Below are 20032 nucleotides of genomic sequence, written 5' to 3' on the forward strand. Positions count from 1 at the left end.
AGCACATAGTGATTGAAAAACCAATAGCAGGCATAGAATAAGAACAGATATTGTGATGCCATAAGTGATTGTTTCCTCAAAGGGTGCTACTTTCCCTGGGGACTCATTTTTCCAAGTTTTCCCCATACATAAGATAACGATGTGCAGCTCATAGGAGACAATTAGCACCCTGCTCTAGGCCACATAAAACCAGGAAGGACTTGGAGAAGACAGAAAAATTCCCCAATAATTGCCTAAGCCTGGCACATATTGAAATAAAGTATTAATAAACCGTCCCCAAGATGAAGGTTTTCACTTATATTTTTATCCCTACAATTCCAGTCTTAGGCCTGAAGAATAGCGTTGATATTTCTGTAACAGTCCTTGCCATCACACTGGCTGTTTACCTTACTTTTCCTAGCTTCATTGGTGAGGAGCTTTGTTACAATTGAAAAATCTACCTACTACCTGCTAACTGTACTTTTTTTCCCACACAGTCTGAGGGCTGAAGGGTAGGCTGCTGCTATTAAAACAGGCTTTGGCACAGCCTAGGCTGATTCGTTTTCCCAGCCTCAAGGCTGAAGGGCAGTTTTCACCATTGCACAGGCTGTAGATACACGTTTCACAAAACAGCCCAGGCAGAAAGCACCATCCCCTCAGTTGTTACACTAAACCACCTGTGTTATTTTCTTCCCCTAGCAGTTTCCACACCGGGCGCTGATGGGAACACCGACACAGCCACAGGGACTGTCCTACGGTCACTCACACTCCCCTCTGCTACACCCTGGTTATCCGCAAAAATGACAACATCCTCAAAAACAACAAGCTCCTATGTCTAGTGTGCCCGGTCCAGGTCATATACTGTAAGTTCCAGCTAACAAATCATGTTTTAAATTAAGTCTGGTGTGTGGGGTGTGTGCTTGGGACCCTGCCTAGAACCTGCCGATTGCATGCTGCCCCACTCGACACTCCTCAGGAGATCACCCACTCTCCCCTGGAGATCACTCAGTCTACAACAGAGATCACCCAATCACAATATGTATAATTTACGACTCTATAACGATTGTTTCCATGAGTGAAAACAGTGTGACTCTCTTACCTGTACAAGTCAGACCCACAGCTCTGTTCTGGGAGCAACTCTGCTCTGGCCTGGCTGCAGTGGGGCAGTGCTGTAGCTTGGACTCTTGTCCTTTACACTGGAACTGCTCTGACCCAACTGGACCCTGGCCCTGTCCGAAATGAGCCCCTCTGTGTATCACTGAAGGAGCCCCACAGTCCAGCTCCCGACAGACAACCTCTGCACCCTGCCAGTCAAAGTCAGAGTCGCACACTGAGGTCCAGGTGTTCTTGAGATTCACCTCCACTCTCCCAGAGCAGAGACTGTGTCCATTCACCAGCCTCAGGAAACCTGCAATAGAGAACTACAGGCAGTCAGTCTGAGCAGGTAATCTCTCATAGTGCAGCTCATTGCTCACTGTCGCTGAACCTGGTGCCTGTGAGAATTAAACTTACTACCCTATGAAAATAAATTACCTTCATGTGAAAAATAGATATCATAGATTCTCAATTTAAATCTTGACTTCTTATTGTTCCATTCATAAATAGATTTACACCTATGATTAGGCGTAGAAAATTACATTTTATAAATGCATATACTATTACAATCAATTGTACAATAATGCAAAGTGCTTTCAATAAGAAAATAGATAATAGGATATAAAAATTAAATGAAAGAGAGGAGTGTTGGAAGAAAATCTGAAAGGTCAACGTCAAATAGTTAAACCAAAAAATATTTTGTGGCTGAATGTTTTAACTGAATGTAAAATTGATTAATTTCTTCCAGAAATAATGTAGATATATGTTAATCAAATAATTTTAGATGTATATTAAGATCAAAGAGGCTAAATCACCAATCTCCACCTCCACCTCCACCTGTTCTCTAAACTGTGTCTCTGAAGAAACTCAGTGCATTATTAGCTGTACACTGGGGCAAATAAAACTCACAGACACCAAATTGATCAGTCTGTAGAACATTACAAAATACCCAAATTATCACTATCATTCCAGCTGCTCAACATGCCCATAACTATTACTACAGCGCTGACAGTAGTGCTACATGTTGCACACCGACTGCTGTGAAATCAATCAAAACAGAAACTGATAACAAATCCATCCATGAATTCTGCTTCTTCCAATTCAGTGGAGCCAGAGGTATGAAATTAATAACTACAGAAGAAATGGCTGATCATTATCATCTAATTCACAAAAGAAGAGCAGCGTTACTCCAGGCGTTATAAACCCAAGGAACAGAGATCTCACATCCTGGCACTGCTGGAGCAGGACAGTCTGACCTGGGCACTGACAGATACTCTGGAGATGACCAGGACTGTCACAGCCTGGCACTGCTGGAGCAGGACTGTCTGACCTGGACACTGACACACACTCTGGACAAGACCAGGGCTGTCACAACCTGACACTGCTGGAGCAGGACTGTCTGACCTGGGCACTGACAGACACTCAGGACAAGACTAGGACTTTCACAGCCTGGCATTACTGGAGCAGGACTGTCTGACCTGGGCACTAACAGATACTCTGGACAAGACCAGTACTGTCATAGCCTGGCACTGCTGGAGCAGGACTGTCTGACCTGGGCACTGACACAGACTCTGGGCAAGACCAGGACTGTCACAGCCTGGCACTGCTGGAGCAGGACTGTCCGACCTGGGCACTGACAGACACTCTGGACAAGACCAGGACTGTCACAGCCTGACACTGCTGGAACAGGACAGTCAGACCTGGGCACTGACACACACTCTGGGCAAGACCAGGACTGTCACAGTCTGGCACTGCTAGAGCAGGACTGTCTGACCTGGGCACTGACACACACTCAGGACAAGACCAGGACTGTCACAACCTGACACTGCTGGAGCAGGACTGCCTGACCTGGGCACTGACACACACTCTGGGCAAGACCAGGACTGTCACAGTCTGGCACTGCTAGAGCAGGACTGTCTGACCTGGGCACTGACAGACACTATGGACAAGACCAGGACTGTCACAGCCTGGCACTGCTGGAGCAGGACTGTCTGACCTGGGCACTGACACACACTCAGGACAAGACCAGGACTGTCACAGCCTGACACTGCTGGAACAGGACAGTCAGACCTGGGCACTGACACACACTCTGGGCAAGACCAGGACTGTCACAGCCTGGCACTGCTGGAACAGGACAGTCAGACCTGGGCACTGACACACACTCTGGGCAAGACCAGGACTGTCACAGCCTGGCACTGCTGGAGCAGGACTGTCTGACCTGGGCACTGACACACTCTGGACAAGACCAGGACTGTCACAGCCTGGCACTGCTGGAGCAGGACTGTCTGACCTGGGCACTGACAGACACTCTGGACAAGACCAGGACTGTCACAGTCTGGCACTGCTAGAGCAGGACTGTCTGACCTGGGCACTGACAGACACTCTGGACAATATGACAACACACATTAGCTGAGGGCAAGACACAGTAAAGAGAAATAGACCCTGAGGAAGTATAGGCTCAATTACCGAAGCTCACTTCTATTAAGATTAATAGAAACAGTATTATTCTTCATGTATCTACAGTATATATTGGCTACAGAAGGGTGCATACAGTATGTGACCTTATTTCAGGCACAGTGCCTACATATTATTTTCTAATTTGTAAAGGGATGAGCATGTGGAGACAAGACAAGATTGTGATTTCTGTCAAACCCCTGAAGATTGATCTGCCATCCTCAGTCACCTGTAAGGTGACATTTAAAAGCAGGAAGCAGTTCACCCTGATGAGATGGGAGCAGAAGGAAGGGACTGATCACTTTTGAGAAAGATATTAAAGAGCTGGTAAGCAGCTTAACTGCCTGTTGTATTAGTTCATGTGAAGATGCTCATTCAAATGTTTAGCATTAGTGTTTTTTTTTGTTTTTGGGTTGTTTTTATTGTTCTGTAAATAATGAAACACTACTTTGGAAATGAAGGCTGTATTTGTAATCATCCAAAGAGCTACCTGTTTACAGCAGCTGGTTTCTGGATTTGACACTAACTTACAAAGCGTTTTTGTTTTCTGAAACCTGAACCCTGGAAGACATGGAACAGAGGGAGAAGGACATTTTCTGAGATGTTACATCAGATTTTTTAGTTATTTTCTGAGAGTGTGATTGAATTCATTATGTATTTAAAAAAGTTTACATATGTACACTGAGAACTGAGGGCACCTTTGCTAAAGGATTGTAGGAATATGGAACAGGTTACCAGATATCCCAGCTTTCTTGAAGAAACAGTGGATGAGATCCTTGGATCAATACTGACTACCAAATGGACCAGGAAGCTGAGAGATCTCCTCTACTTTGTAAGAGATTAAATTTTGAGAATACATATCAGTCATATTGTTTTTATTCTATAGTTTTTATTTCTATAGTTTTTAGATATTGTTGTAACTAATTTGTTTCACTCAATCTCACAGAATGCAGTCATTGTTGTTATGTTTGTAAATATATCAGAGAAAAGCAACTGATGTTCAATGTCAATGCTGTAATTCTTTGATCAATACAGCTCTTTGAATCTGAATTTAAATAGAGAAAAGGGAGAAGTAAGAGAGACACAGCAGAACTGTAAGTGAAAATGATCCTGATGAATTACAATGAGGACAAACTGGAGTTTTCAAATCAAGACCAAGAATAAATTTGTTTATACAGATCTATCGATCACATACTGTAAATTTATTTAATAGATTTATAGCCTTATGATCAAACACTGTCCTTTGGCCTCATTATTTGTCAATTGTAAAACCTAACAGAAAGCATACAGGTGGGGTTGGGGGTTTCAGACAGTTTTCAATATCTGTTCTACACACTGCAGGAAATACAATCCAGAAGGAGAAAAGACACAGTGACTGTGAGGGGTGCTGTCACAGCTCTCAGCAGGACAGGAGCAGTAAGAATGGGAGGATGGACAGATGGATTGTGATGATGGAGTCTAGATAAATCGAGGAGTTTTAATTTTCCTCAGTGCTGGAGACTGGAGAGAGTCTGTGTCTCTTACCTGAACACCTCACTCCAGCATCATAGGCATGAGGAATGCTATACTGTTTCACTTCATCTTTTCCACAGTCCCTCAGCGCAGACTCTGCAGGAAACCTCACTCAGCAAGACTGATCCAGACCCTGGTCCAAAGTAAGCTCCTCCTGGTGCTGAAACAGCAGATCCACAGCCCAGCTGTCTGCACACCACTGCAGCATCATTGAGATCCCAGCCATTGTCATAAACTGTCCCCCACTCTCCACCATGATACACCTCCACTGTCCCCTCACAGGGACTGGCACCATTCACCAGCCTCACATCAGCACTGCCTGCAGAGAGAGAGAAACAATCCCTATCACCATGTCTACAGGATATTTTTATATTAAGACATTTCAGAAATACACCTGGAATTTTTATTTTGTTTTACCTGTTTGATTGGATTGCTAGTCTCTCCCATGGGGAAGAGACAGTGGAGTGACAGGAAGTCCACCAGCAGCCATCTTACCTCTCCCTCCACACACCTGTGTCCAGATCCTGTTATATATCTCTCTGTCCATATCACTGTGTGACTGCAGAGGGCTGTTCCACTGTGGACAGTACAGTGGTCAGTGGCTGTAAAGACTGTGCTCATGTGTTTCTAAAAGCTGTGGTTAGTACAGTGGTCAGTGGCTGTAAAGACTGTGTTCCTGTGTTTCTGGGAGCTGTGGTCAGTATAGTGGACAGTGGCTGTAATGACTGTGTTCCTGGGTTTCTGGAAGCTGTGGTCAGTACAGTGGACAGTACCTATAATGACGGTGTTCTGTGTTTCTAAAAGCTGTGGTTAGTACAGTGGACAGTGGCTGTAATGACTGTGCTCCTGGGTTTCTGGAAGCTGTGGTCAGTACAGTGGTCAGTGGCTGTAATGACTGTGCTCCTGTGTTTCTGGAAGCTGTGGTCAGTACAATGGACAGTGGCTGTGATGTCAGAAGGCTGAATGACTGAAACCAGGTTTGGTGTATCTGGTGTATCTGGGTTTCAGGCCCCACATGTACTTAGCAGTGGGCACTAACCACATGTCTGTATCAAGTAAGAGATTTAAACACTAATAAGTCTTTTCAACAGTCTACTTTGAAAATAAGTTATAAAATCCAAAACAGAATCTTATTTTCTTAATAGATGGATGCTTCACAACTTGTGCTGAAATATGTGAATTGTAATGCTGCAGAAAGTTGGAAAATCTGCAGAGGAGATATAATTGAAACCCAGGTGAAGGACTTTGAGCTCTTTCAGAGTTTGAATGATCAGGGAGTAACAGATCGAATTATTATGCTGGCTGCTGGGCTGAATGAAAAAGGTGAGCAGAAAGAAAAAATAAAGAGGGACACCTGTCTCCCAGCTGAAATAAAGAAAAGAAAGGCTGGAGAGTCAGTGAGGAAAAGGAAAGAATTAAAACAGCGAAAATATTTCGGGATCGAAGAGCAGGAGTAGTGAGAAATTAAAATAACCGAGTGATAAACTTGACTATGAGAGGAATGCGATCATTAGGTTCACAAGGCTTAGCTCTAATGATGGAGATTCGGTGCTCTGAACAGTTTCAAATAAAGAGGTGATTAGTGTGACTGGGAGCCTGAATGAAAGACTGAAGGTTTAATTGAAAGACGTCCTGACCCAGTCTGAATGACAGGGTGAGCGCTCAAGGGAATGTTGCTGTTGATGCGAGTCACTCCCAGCCCAGTCTGTACGTGAAGTGTGTATACTTACTGTCCAGAGCACATTTACAGTAACTAGATTTGTTCTTTTTGATTAAATTTCAATCACCTTCAGTTTGGAGTGTGAAATATTTTTTTTCCATTACACACTATATGCTACAATTCATTCAAATACTACTTTTTATTCATATATTTTTTTGCTATGCTTACATGATAAATATGTGAACAATGTGTTTTAGCTTTTACCTCTCAAGATCTTAGTACATAATTCACAGATTGAATTATAGTTGCACTTAATAATATATTCTAGGATCACAGTGCACAGGTTGTTTTTATTACTCTTTTTTAAAAACAATTCCATAATATAAGAAAAATTATCCCTATCATTAGTTATCTAAGACTTACAAACAACAATTCATTTTGCTGTGAAGTATCAGTCAAATTCAGAATAAACATGGAAAAATAATTAAACCTTTCTCTCTTCAAAATGAAGGACTTCCGGGTCAAATACACATTTCTTCCAACATAATAGACACATTTCTCACATAAAACTCCAGTCTGAACAGATCCCAAACTTTTGTTTAAAGTTGAAAAAACTACAAGATTTGCCTCAGGACTCCTGTGTTGTTACTGAAACTGGACATTGTTGTCTAAAAGCACCCAGTATGGATTCAGGTCAGAAAACTACAACACACTGCAATACAAATACCTACCACCTGAATGTGACTGTTATAACAAATAAACACAACTATATGTCTTGTCCTCAATCGTGTTACAATGTTAGATCCTTCTGCAATATAATTACCATAGTATCTAAAACTACTGTAATCATTCTCAAAAATAACCATGGATCACAAATATTTTAATACATTTACCTTCAGTACTCTTATTTGTATTAGCTCATTCACCTGCAATAGTTACTAATATTATTTGTTAATCGGAAATGTGCCTTAAATATACTTTTATCTCTGATCACCTGTCTGTGTTAGAGAAGGCAGAATTGAGCACAATGAAATAAACAACCCCTGGTTAATATTTTGAAGATGTTGTATTATTGTTAAAACATTTGTATTCCTTTTTGTTTGCAAATGGGAAAATTTCCACAAGTCCTAGCACATGACCCAAATTACAGCCAAAATTTTGTATTTTATTATTATGGTAATAGATAAGGAATTGTCAAGTTGTATAACATTTTTGATAAGGTTGCTAAATATCTACAATATTAATAGTTATAATAATTATATGTTAGTACTTAAAAAACATTATCCTTAGTCTGTGTTGTGTGTAATAGTGTATAACTGCATATAAAACTATTAATACAGCATTAATAGAAAATAGTTTAAAAAACATATAAGCTGAATTAATATTATGATTAATTGTCAAGGTGAAATTTTTATTATTTTTATTATTTATAAGACCAGAATAAAATCAATTATAATTTTAAGGAATATCCATAAAGCTGAGTTTTAAATTAAACAGAAAAGCACTTCTGCATACTGTGGTCACTACGGCGGGCAGTGGCTGTAATGACTGTAGAACCTCAGATGGCTGGTCCTGGGTTCCAGGAGACTGTGGTCACTATACTGGACACTGTACTAACTCTGTGGCTTCCATGTCCTGGGACCAGTGTTTCTGTGTTAGTGGGACCTGTGGTCACAACAGTGGTCAGAGGCTGACAGGTACTTCAGATGTTGTACTGAAATGTGTGTGAGGTGTATATTCCCATTGTCTGTATGTGAATTGTTGACAATGATTTTCTAGCCTTTACCTGCCAACATCAAAACTTAACACATGATCATCAGATTAAATTATATTAAAGAACAACATTTTTCAAAAATACCAGACAGGTTTAACATATAGGCACAGATACATTAATTATGATGTTGTCCTGAGCAACTGCTCAAAAATCTAAACTTGAGTCCTGTGATTACGAATTAATTTTTAAATATTGCATTTGTATGATAACATGTAATTAAATATTTAATTTGTATTACTCATACTTATATAATTGCATTTGATAATAATTTCAGATTTCGAATGTAGTCAAAAACAATAAAGCATTCTTATTAAAACTTCACAATTTACAAAAAAACCCTGTCATTAGATAACTAACCTAAAAACACAAATTAAATTATTTAGCTGTTAAATAATAGACAAATCCTGTATAAACACAAAACACAACTACCATTTTTTGATTCTTCCTGTTATGCCACAATTGAACACAATAATATTACACCTCAGTTTCTGATGAGACCCCAGTTAATAATAATACATCTACAATACTAAGAATTTCCACAATTTTGTTAATGTTTTTCATTTTGTAGCTTATAAAGCAATAAAGAATGTAACCTTTATCAGCCTGTCCTTTTCCATGTGAAAACAAGCAAACCTGGTCTAAATGAACAAGGTAATACTTATATCAATTTTATTTTCACACTGTAAAATACAAGAGCTAATTGTCCTATGACTGAAAATGTTTTACATTTTCAAAATGAAATTGTATGTCTTTAAAATGAAGAATTCACATTCATAACTTCCTATCATATTGGAACACATATTCTTATAATGCCTAGAGGAACTACTTGTTTTCACAGCAACTGAATATCACACTTAACGATAGAAACCTGGACTGTCTGAATACACCAAAGATATAATGGCAGCATTAAAACTCCAGTCTTAATTCTCTAGCATAAACACTTTAGGTGGTGACAACACATTTACTGTATATCTATTAATACATCAGTCTGTAATAATTTAATATCAGTCTCAATAATAATTCACTATTTAAAAACACGTGTATCTCTATTAATGCACCAGCCTGTAATAAGACAATACAGAGGAGTCAGAATTGAACACAATAAAACAATAAACAACCCAGGGTATTTCTGAATCATCCTGTATAATATGATATTATTCTAGAAACATTTTTTATTGCTCACACTTTTTTTGTTTTCGAGTAAATGAAGTTTTTTTCACATGTCACAGCATATCACTCAAATTATCACTTATATATAAAGTTTATTATTACAGTAACAAGAAAGTTAAATAACTTTTTAAAGATTTTATACGCTCCATGTTTTCACAAATTATCAATAGAGGGTGATAATGGCCAGCTTCTGCTCTATCCATCTATAACATTATTGTTATATAATGTTTAGAAATCTTAAGAATATTTTTAAAAAATCCAATAAAAATTAAAAGCAACTAATTATATTTAGACGCAACTAATTATATTTCCTTACTTACAGAACAAGATAAAATATGGTTATAATATTTTTGATGAATACCCACAAAGCTGAATGTTAAATAAAAATTCAAAAATTGTTCAACCCACTTATTGCTCCATTTACATAAAACATCTAATTAATTTAATTCCAGTTGTTGTCTGTCTGTCTGTCTGTACAGGAGAAAACTGGTCACTTACTGGCTGAGCTGTGCAGCACCAGGACAGCGAGAGAGAAGATGGACAGGCAGCTCTCCATTGTCATCAGGACAGAGCGCAGCTGAGGCCCCTGTCTTCACCCTGAGACCACAGGGCAACTGAGCTGCTGCTCCGCACCCCAGACCCCCAGTAACAACACAGCCCCCCGCCCCGCCAATCACACCCAGCACTGCCTTTTCAGACTGACAGCAGGAACCTCTCACACAGGCGGGATGGCCAATCACACAGGGCCCTTTCAGTCTTCTCCATATATATCAGAGACACATCACTGTTTCCTCTCCCTGAAGACACTCCCAGCAGTGCGGAGGAGAGGAGAGACAGGAGCAGCTCTGTGTCTCACTGGTGGAAACTCACAGATACAGACAGCAGGGCTGCAGGTGCTGCAGGGGCAGGAAGAAATCAGATAAAAATTAATGTCACAGCTCTCTGACGATTTAGATAAGTTATGTAACTTTAAATAATTATTAAGTTAATCAATTACGTTCAATACAAAAGCTAAATAAAATTTGCATGCAAGTGTCAGGCAGTGTCCAGTGACTGGTGTCCTGAATACAGTCCTGTATGTCTTCCTGTCTGCATCAGGCAGTGTCCAGTGACTGGTGTCCAGCTGTGAGTCACAAAGAGGTTGTTGTATCTCCAGACAGTAGTCCTCAAGGTGGTAAAAAGGTCACTCAGTTAGCACAGGAATACAGAGACAAGCTATACGAACTGCCCGTCCTGTGGCTGTGAGCAGAGATCTGAAAAGCCCAGCAGTGACTGTCCCCTCTGTACTGAGCCTTGGACAGCAGCTCTTCCAGTAGAGTCCCTCAGACCCTGAGTCTGTCCCTGTGCAGCTCCAGTCCACACAGATGTTCCAGCCCCTCCAGCTGTGGCCCCAATGTCTCTCTGTGTGGAGCTGACTGTGAGACTAAGACTATCTAAAAATACAGTGGAGCTGATACACCCCCAGGCTGAACAGAGTGAGGACACAGCTCACCTTCTCCTTCTTATTATTATTAAAGGTATTAGTAGTTATGCTGTATTAAAAAAAATCTCCTGTTCAATATAGCAGAGCTCCTGTGTTACAACTTCACCGTAATAACTGCAGCATTAGGAGCAGCAGAGCAGGAGTCAGTTTCAAATTTGAAAAAGCAACAATATGATGAATTAAAAATAAACAGTCCTTCTTAATACAGCCCATCAGCAGTGATATAAGGCAGAGCTTTACTGGAGCCTCAGGTCAGACTCTGCAGTGAGTCTGAACTTTGCGCTCTTCCAGGACAAGAAGCCAGGCTCTACTGTGAGGCTGTGGGTGTGAGTGTGATGATGTACAGAGACAGGAGAGCCCACTGTTAAGAGATCTAGTGCTGTATAGGGAGACACAAAAGGAGTCATGTGTTCACAGCTCCAGTGCTGAACAGGGTGGCAGGTCCTCTCCCTACACAGCTCTCTCTCTGTGGCTAAGGATCTGCGCCTGTGACTGGAAGGTTGCCGGTTCAAATCCCGCGGCCAGCAGAGGAATCCTACTCCGTTGTCCCCTGAGCAAGGCCCTTAACCCTAACTGCTCCAGGGGCGCCGTACAATGGTAGACCCTGCGCTCTGACCCCAAGCTTCTCTCCCTGTCTGTGTGTCTGTGTCTCCATGGAGAAAAGCTGGGGTATGCGAAAAGACGAATTCCTAATGCAAGAAATTGTATAGGGCTAATAAAGAAACATAATCAAACATAATAATCATAGTGTCTCTCAGGGCTGAACAGGAGGGTCTGTTCCTGTCAAAAAGGAAGGTGACTCTCAGAGCTCCAGTGTCAGTATGAGGAGAAGCTCTCAGACCTGACTGCTGCCAGATCCTCTGAGCCTGAGTGGCCATGAACACTGAGCTCCTCAGCAGCTGAGGAAAGCCTCCTGTCTCCTGTGGTCACAGTGTGGTTGAACACCTGCACTGTCTTCCTGCTCCTTCTCTTCTCTCTCCACCTTCCTGTCTCTCTTGCTGTGTGTGCTCTTATCTCTCCATCTCTCTCTCCTCTTCTCTCACTCTGACAATCTGTGCAGAGTATCTGAAGGGGATGTAACATCACTTGGCAAACAAAAAAAAATTATCAGAAGCAGAATAAAAAAAAACTCTTCTCAGTCAGCTTCACAGCTCAGACTCACACACAGAGCTCTGGGTCCCTCAGTACATTACCCAAACTCCTCTTTCCAGAAGAAACAGAAGCTCATCTCCATCCTTCTCTTTATTCTGAACACACAGAACCAGAGGATATTCAGACAATCAGTGCTGCTACATGAATAATATCAGACAGAACAGCCTGGACTCAGGTCACATATACCCCTTTTCTCCTTCCTCACAGTCTCTTAGAGACAGAGCAGAGCTCCTGGTTCTCCTCTCTGTGAACTGGGCTCAGGGGTCACTGATCTGGCAGCTGTGGGCTCTGTTCCAGGTCAGAAGCAAGAAGCTTCTATTAACCCTTTCCTGGACCTACAGCCCTTCAGTATTACTGCCCTGACTGATTGTCTTTACTGTAAGTCAGCCTCCAAACATATTTTAGAAACGTTTTGACAAATAATTGAACAGCAGTCTGATTATGTAATTATTGTAAATATTTTGTACTTATTATTACTTAATTAATTCAACCTCCAAACATCTGTCAGAAATGTTCTGACTCACAATTGAGCAATATGCAATTATTATTACTTATGTAATGAACATCAGTATTGATACTCTGATCAGTGTATTATGATTCTCAGCAGCAGCAGACCAATGGTCGTGTCTACAATAGTGACCAGTTGACCAGTCTGTACCTCTGAGCAGTGGGACTCACACAGATCACACAGAAGACCTGTCTGTGTGTGATTCCACACCAGCCCTGGGATACAGCGTCTCCCACACGTCTCTCACGGAGAGTCTTATAAATATACAGTTGAACAGAGTCTGATAACAGTTATATAGATAATTAAATCATCAAATAGGTTGAGTAACTGAGTGCTTGAGTGGAAATAAAACCAGGAGATGCACTTCTACCTCCGGGATCAGGAGTCTAATCCTCCTTGCTTCTATTCTGTGGATATTCGTGAAAACGCTTAAAAGCGCTTATTACAGGGACTTGTGCTATTTCTCTTCTGCTCTACGGGAGTACGCTATACAACGCATTAGTCTGTAAAGTAAACTATTTTTTTTGTTTAATGAATTTAATTCCTGTCTGTCGCTGTCGTTCTCCAACTTTTATGAATCGCTTCTCTTCACAGCCCGGTTTTTTTTTTTTTTGGAGATGTTATATCTGTAAGAAAAGCCCCCCGGGCTCCGGACAGGAGTCTCCTCCAGCGGAGACGCGCTCTGCTCTGTCAGAAAGAGCGCTGTGACGTCACAGACACCAGCCAGAGCGCCGGGATCAGAGAGCGAGACCGCTGGAGCGCACGGAGAGTTATTGATCACTTATCTATCGACAACCAATTAATTCAGCTGAATAATCGATTAACTTCACCGATTGGTGAGTACTGATTCTTTTCTTGACCCTGTTTTAAAAATCTAGAAAACAGTCAATACAGCCTGTATCGATCAATTAGGAATTGTATCCTAGAGCTAGAAAAGTATATTCCAAGTTGATAAATTTGTGTAGGCAACAGTTTAAATGTATTTTTCCACTGTTTACAAATCAAACTAGTACTAATGCTAGTGTATTCATGTTAATATTAGTGTGAGTACAACTTGTAGTTTTAATATTAATGCCAGTGTTCATGTGAGTATTAATGATGATAGCGCTACTGATTTTTTAATGCTAGTATTTATATTAATATTAGTGATAATTATAGAGTTACTGTTAGAGTATTTACACTAGTCGTCATGTTAGTTTTAGTGATAGCATTACTGTTATTAATAGTATTAGTAGTGTAGTAGTAGTTTGTGTCAGTTTTAGTGGTGATGACGATAGTGTAAGTCTTAGTGATAGTGTTACTGTTGTAATGTTAGTGGCATTTGTGTTAGTGTTAGTTATAGTGTATTATTATTAGTGTATTAACAGTGTTAGTGTGTGGGTGTGTGTCTGTGAGTATTTGGGTGTGTCTGTAAGTATTTGTAGTGACTATGTGTGTGTCTGTGAGTGTGTGTGGTACCTGTGAATGTGTATAGTGTCTCTGTGTTAATTTGTGTGGGTGTGTGTCTGTCAGTGTGTGATAATGTGTGTGAGTTTGTGGGTGTAGAGTCCAGACCAATGTCCACAGAGCTGTGAGTGCTCTGTTTTTATCACTATTGCAAATAATGACAGCAGTAGTACTAGCAAGAGTATTAGTATCAGAATTAGTTTAAGAATTTGAAGTCATGGTCGAAGTAATAGCAGTAGCAGTAACAACAGTGATAGTTGGATAATCCAAGCAGTTAATTCAGAAACTACAGTATTACACATTTATACCCTATTATCTAGGCATGTTTTGTAAAGTGCTATGATGGTCTGGATTAAATGGCACATTATAAGAAAAAAAATGATTGATTGATTGACTGTGAGAGTGAAGTCTGGTCGAACTCGTTTGTCTAACAGAACTGTCCTGTCCACAGATAATAATAATAATAATAATAATAATAATAATAATAATAATAATAATAATAATTGCTTACACTTATATAGCGCTTTTCTGGACACTCCACTCAAAGCGCTTTACAGGTAATGGGGTCTCCCCTCCAACACCACCAATGTGCAGCATCCACCTGGATGATGGATGCTGAGATGTCAACAGAGGTGAACAGAGAAGATGTCCAGACCCACCAGATACTGGAGACAGGTTCAAGAGTCAGGCCCCAGACCCAGAAAGCTGTGAGTCCACTGCTGTTCTAGTTCATATTGTGCTTCTTCCTAATCCTCCTCCTCCTAAAATTAAAACCCATTGCAGTAGCAGGGCTCTGCCATCCTCTCTTGGGGAAGAGAAGACTCTACATGACAGTATGTGCGTCTGTGTGTGTGTGTTTGTGTGTGGGAGTGTGTGTCTGTGTGGTGTGTGTGCTTGTGAGTCTGGTCCAGCCATTGACTGTAACAGAAGTGTGTCTGACAGTTTAGGGTCATCTTGGCCCATGATGATGATGATGAAGGTGTGTTTGTGTGCCTGGCTGGTAACTCTGTTTTATCCTCCCCAGCACCGCCGGGAGAGACTCACTCAAGACAAGAGAGGAAAGGACAAGCAGGGAGAGGGGCTTCACACCGATGCCTGGGGCAGATCCCAAAGAAATGTGAGTATTGGCTTCAATGACATGGTTGGGTAGCTTGTTCCACTCCCCCACCACCCTCTATGTACAGTAGTGCCTCCTGTCCTGACTGTAGGGTCTCATCCAGCTGTCTCTTGAGATAAACCAGGGAATCTGCTTCAACAACATGACTAGACTGCTTCTTCCACACCCCCACACCATTCTATGTAAAGAAGTGCCTCCTGCTGTCCTGCTCAGTTTTAAATGCTGTTTTACTACTGTGTTTAATACTGTTTGACTAAGAAAAAGCCTGTCCCAACACACATAAACTTGGTTGGCTTCTACTGGTGAGACTAAAGCAGTCAACTTGCTGACAGGTCTCAACAGAGACAGCTGTGACCCTGAAAGGTCAAAGAGGGGCCACCGATACGCTGAGGTTCTGAGCAAAGAATCTTCCAGAGTAAGACAACCAGTGTGTTCTGCTCAGGATGATGATAGTGATACAGATGATAGTGAAGATAATGAAGGTGGTCTAGATGATGATTGTCTTGATGAAAAAGCTTTTGATGATGATGGTGGACATGATGAAGAAGGATACGGTAATAAAGATGGTGAAGTTGATCATTTATTAGAATGGTGATGAAGATGATCTTGATAAAGATAGTAGAGATTGTGGTGGTGGAGGTGATGATGAAGGTGACACAGTCATGCCTGTGTGTGGGTGTGTGTGAAAGGGGAGGTGGGGTTGGGTCAGGTCTGCTGCTGTCATCTGATGGGACAGTATCTCTCCTCCTACAGATCATTAAGGAGACAATTGCAGACTGTCGGAGGAAGAGGGAGCAGACTCCCCCTTTGTCGCCCCTCAGGATGCTGAGAGCTGTGAGTCTGTGAGCCTGATGTGGCTGTGACATCTGTCAAACGTTTGCTCACAGCAGGGGACTGTGATTGCTGGGAGACAAGAGGCAGGGCCTTGTCCTCCTAGAGAAGACACTCTCAGTTTTCTCTCTGTCCTCCTCATGCCGTCTCTGTGCCCCTGTCCCCTCAGGCCAGCCAACAAATCACCAGGCAGGAGGCCAAGACCCAGCCATGGTACAGCTCGAAGTGCCCGGAGAGGGACAGAGGGACAGGCCATTGACCTCCTCCTTGGACATACCAATACTCCCTCATGTGTACCCTCTAGAGCACCCCCTCACCTACCTGCTGGCACGCCCACTCACCCCAGCCCGGCCCCAGCTGCCCTGTGGCGGCTCAGTGAGGACCTGCGGGTTGAGCTGGAGGGGCTGCTCTAGGTGGAGGAGAGCCGGGTGCGGCCCAGGGCTCAGAACACGATGTCCTCCATCCAGCTTGACTACCTGGAGCTGTAAGATGAGGTCCTTGCCGAGTTTGGATTGGAGGCTGCTTAGTGGGGTTGGTGAGTCCCTGAAACCCCTCCCCCTTGTCCAGCTCGCACTGCAGTACACAGGGTCTGGGAGGATTCTCCTGTCCCCCTCAACTTTCCAAGATACCTGTGTCACCCCACTCAACCTGGTCCCGAGAAAATCTTCCAGATCCAAGGGGAGAGAGACAGGAGCTGGGCTGGGACTCCAGCTTGCTGTTATATATACAGGACATCTTGCCTGTTTCTCCCTCCCCTTATTCCCAGGATTTTCCCTTCCAGAGCACAGGAATCATGAAGCAGCATGACTACAAGGAGACACTGAAGTCCTACTTCGAAAACACAAAGGTCAGGTGTGACTGCTCCGAGGTGGACAAGTGCTTCCACCAGGTTGCAGCCAATGTCGATGTTGACCTCATCCTGCAGAGGTACCTTGGAGACGCTGTGGCCGAGGTCTGTGAAAAGCAGGTTTATTTTTTCTCTTTGTAGTAGTCTTAGGACAGTCTGACCTGCTGTGGGATTTAGCAGGAACAGAAAGGTCTTCTGTGTGTCTTCAGTCTCCACAGCCCAAGAGACGCATGATCCAGGTGGGCGAGGCTGTCGAAGAAAACAAGCTGTCGATCCCTCCCTCTCCTGGACCTTGGTGCCCCTGGGCCCTCCCTCTTCGATCACCTGTGACCCTGCTCAGCTCACTAAACTCCCTGCCGACTGCTCCATGCCGCCCCCATCAACACCCAGAAGAGCCCTCTCCTTCGAGGAACTTCAGAGCTCCTGAGATTCAGAAACAGGTGAGAAGTGAACAGAACCTCTGTCCTTGTGTAGAGTCAACTGGACACACAGTACAGACTCACCTGTACCTTATTACAGTCACAGTGCATATAGTGAGGGTATATTAAGAATTAGAAGTCAAGAACTGACCCCAGCAGCAAAGTCCTGTGTCTGTCTTCAGTGTCCAGGTCGAAGAGTTGTGCTTTCCAAGTCAGCCCTGAAAAAGATGAAGAGGACAACATGTCTACCTTTTCCAATCCTGACGCTGACCCACTACAGGTCATTGCCCCACTGTCCAGCCAGCTGCCTGTCCCCAGACCCCTCCCTCACCTCCCTCCCATCACCTCCCAGGAGAAGGCTGGGGTGCAGAAGACTAAGAAGAGGAAGAAGAGGCAGAGGAAGCAGGAGAGTCAGGAATGTCTGAGCCCTGAAGACAAGCCTCCAGAGTTGCTGAAAGTCAGAACACAGGTGCTGAGACACCTAGAGGACCCTGTAGCTCTTGAGATTCTAGGAGAGGTGAGGAGGGAACTTTTACTGTAGTGTTCAGTCAGTGAGTCTGTATTAAACTCTCTCTCTCTCTCTCTCTCTCTCAGTGCAGTGTTAATGTACTGTAGTGTCCAGTCAGTGTATCTGTTTTAACACTAATTCTAGGAGAGGAGACAGGAGAAGGAGGAGGAGGACTGGAGGAAGGTGCTGGAGAAAGAGAAAAGGAGACAGGAGAAGGAGAAGGAACAGAGGAGGAAGACTGAGGAGAAGCAGGAGAGGAGACGCTCCAAGGCAGCAGATGAGATGAGGAGGACCATGGACAAGGAGGAGAGGAGATGCTCCAGGGAGACAGAGGAGAACAGGAGGGAGCAGCATAACCACAAGGTGAGATGGGAGAAGAAGGAGCAGAAGAGGTGGAAGGCCTACGCTCAGGGGCTGGTGAAAAGCCTGCAGCAGGAGGAGGAGAGGAAGCAGAAGGAGAAGGAGGAATGGAGGAGGAGAGGATGAAGCAGCTTGAACTTGAACTTGAACTTGAACTTGAACTTTATTGCCATATGTAACCGATGCTGGTACAGTGGAATTCTTACTTACAGAAAGTCTCTCGATTGTAAAACAAGTGTAAAACAAAACAAAGTGCAAACAGTGCATCAAGACAATGTACAAACAAACAATAGACAATGTGCAAGTAAACATGTAGACAGTTTGAATGTAAACAATACAGACGTGTAAACAATGACTGGAGATGTGCAATAGATAAGAAATCATAAAGAGGTAGATGGTGATGGTGTAGGTGTGGTCCGAAGGGGATGGCTAAATGTGTTCGCCAGTCTCACTGCTTGTGGATAGAAGCTATTGAAGAATCTAGTGGTAAGTGTCCGTATGCTCTTATATCTCTTGCCTGAGGGCAGTGGGGTGAAGAGCTCATGCCCTGGGTGGTGACTGTCCTCTGTGATGGCCAGAATTCTACCACGGCAGCGGTCCTCATAGAGCTGTTTAATCTCGGCGAGACCGCAGCCAATGATCTTCTGGGCCATATTGACCATTCTCTGCAGTGCCTTTCTTTCTCGCGAAGAGGTGTTGCCATACCACACGGTGATCCCGTTGGTGAGGACGCTCTCGATAGTGCAGCGGTAGAAGTTCACCAACACATGTATTGGCATCCCCCATCGCTTGAGGCACCTCAAGAAATAAAGGCGCTGCTGAGCCTTCTTCATGATAGAGTCAGTGTTCACAGTCCAGGTTAGATCTTTAGAGATGTGAATTCCCAAAAACCTAAAGCTGGTGACTGTTTCCACTTCCGTTCCATCAATACTGAGTGGGCTGTGAGTGTGTGGCCTGTGTCTCCGAAAGTCCACTATTAGCTCTTTCGTTTTCTTTATGTTCAAGTCCAGTTTATTGCTATGACACCACCTAAGCAGCTGTACAACTTCATCCCTGTAAGTGGACTCGTCATCATCACTGATCAGTCCTATTATAGTGGTGTCATCGGCAAACTCGATGATGCGGTTATTGCTGTGTCTTGCTGTGCAGTCGTGAGTAAATAGGGAGTACAACCTTGGACTCAGACAGCAGCTGAAGGAGGAGAATAAGAAATGAGCAAAGGAGGAGAGTTTGGGAAGAGGAGGAGAGGAAACAAGCAAAGGAAGAGAAGGAGGGAGGAAACTGTTGGAGAAGCAGGAGAAGAAACAAGCAAGAGGAGAAGGAGTGGGGAAAAAGAAACAGATGAAGGAGGAGGAGGAAAGGATGAGAGTTTTGGAGAAGCAAGAGAAGAAACAATTGAAGGAGAAGATGGAGAGGAGGAGAAGAAGAGGGGAATCTTGGAAAAACAGGAGAAGAAACAGATGAAGCCGGAGGAGAAGAGGGGGAAAATTGTGTAAAAGGAGAAAAAGAAACAGATGAAGCAGGAGGAGAAGAGGAGGAAAATCATGGAAAAGGAGGAGATGAAATGGAGGAGAGTTTTGAAAAAGAGGAGGAAAATCTTGGAAAAGGAGAAGGAACAGATGAAGCAGCAGGTGGAGAAGAGGAGATGGGAAGTGGAGAAAGAGAAGAAGAGATTGAAGGAGGAGAAGAGCAGCCTCTTGGTAATGTCACGGAAGGA

General features: G+C 43.0%; 1 protein-coding gene and 1 pseudogene across 2 annotated transcripts; one reads left to right on the plus strand and one right to left on the minus strand.

The window, feature by feature from the left end:
- LOC138242338 (zinc finger protein 850-like) overlaps positions 1-20032 on the minus strand; it is a 1462105-nt pseudogene that overhangs the window by 1080707 nt on the left and 361366 nt on the right.
- LOC138242354 (uncharacterized) lies at positions 13848-18662 on the plus strand. 2 transcript variants are annotated; one of them, XM_069197854.1, is made up of 9 exons: positions 13848-13872; positions 14755-14940; positions 15258-15350; positions 16104-16184; positions 16351-16716; positions 16963-17133; positions 17238-17468; positions 17630-17964; positions 18100-18662. In XM_069197854.1, the coding sequence occupies exons 8-9, from the start codon at positions 17689-17691 to the stop codon at positions 18439-18441; spliced, it is 618 nt and encodes a 205-aa protein (XP_069053955.1). In that variant the 5' UTR covers positions 13848-13872; positions 14755-14940; positions 15258-15350; positions 16104-16184; positions 16351-16716; positions 16963-17133; positions 17238-17468; positions 17630-17688; the 3' UTR covers positions 18442-18662. The 2 variants fall into 2 exon arrangements, 1 of the variants encoding a protein (XP_069053955.1); XR_011191512.1 differs by lacking the exon at positions 16104-16184.

This window comes from Lepisosteus oculatus, chromosome 14, assembly GCF_040954835.1.
Source record: "Lepisosteus oculatus isolate fLepOcu1 chromosome 14, fLepOcu1.hap2, whole genome shotgun sequence".
NCBI classification, from domain to species: domain Eukaryota; kingdom Metazoa; phylum Chordata; class Actinopteri; order Semionotiformes; family Lepisosteidae; genus Lepisosteus; species Lepisosteus oculatus.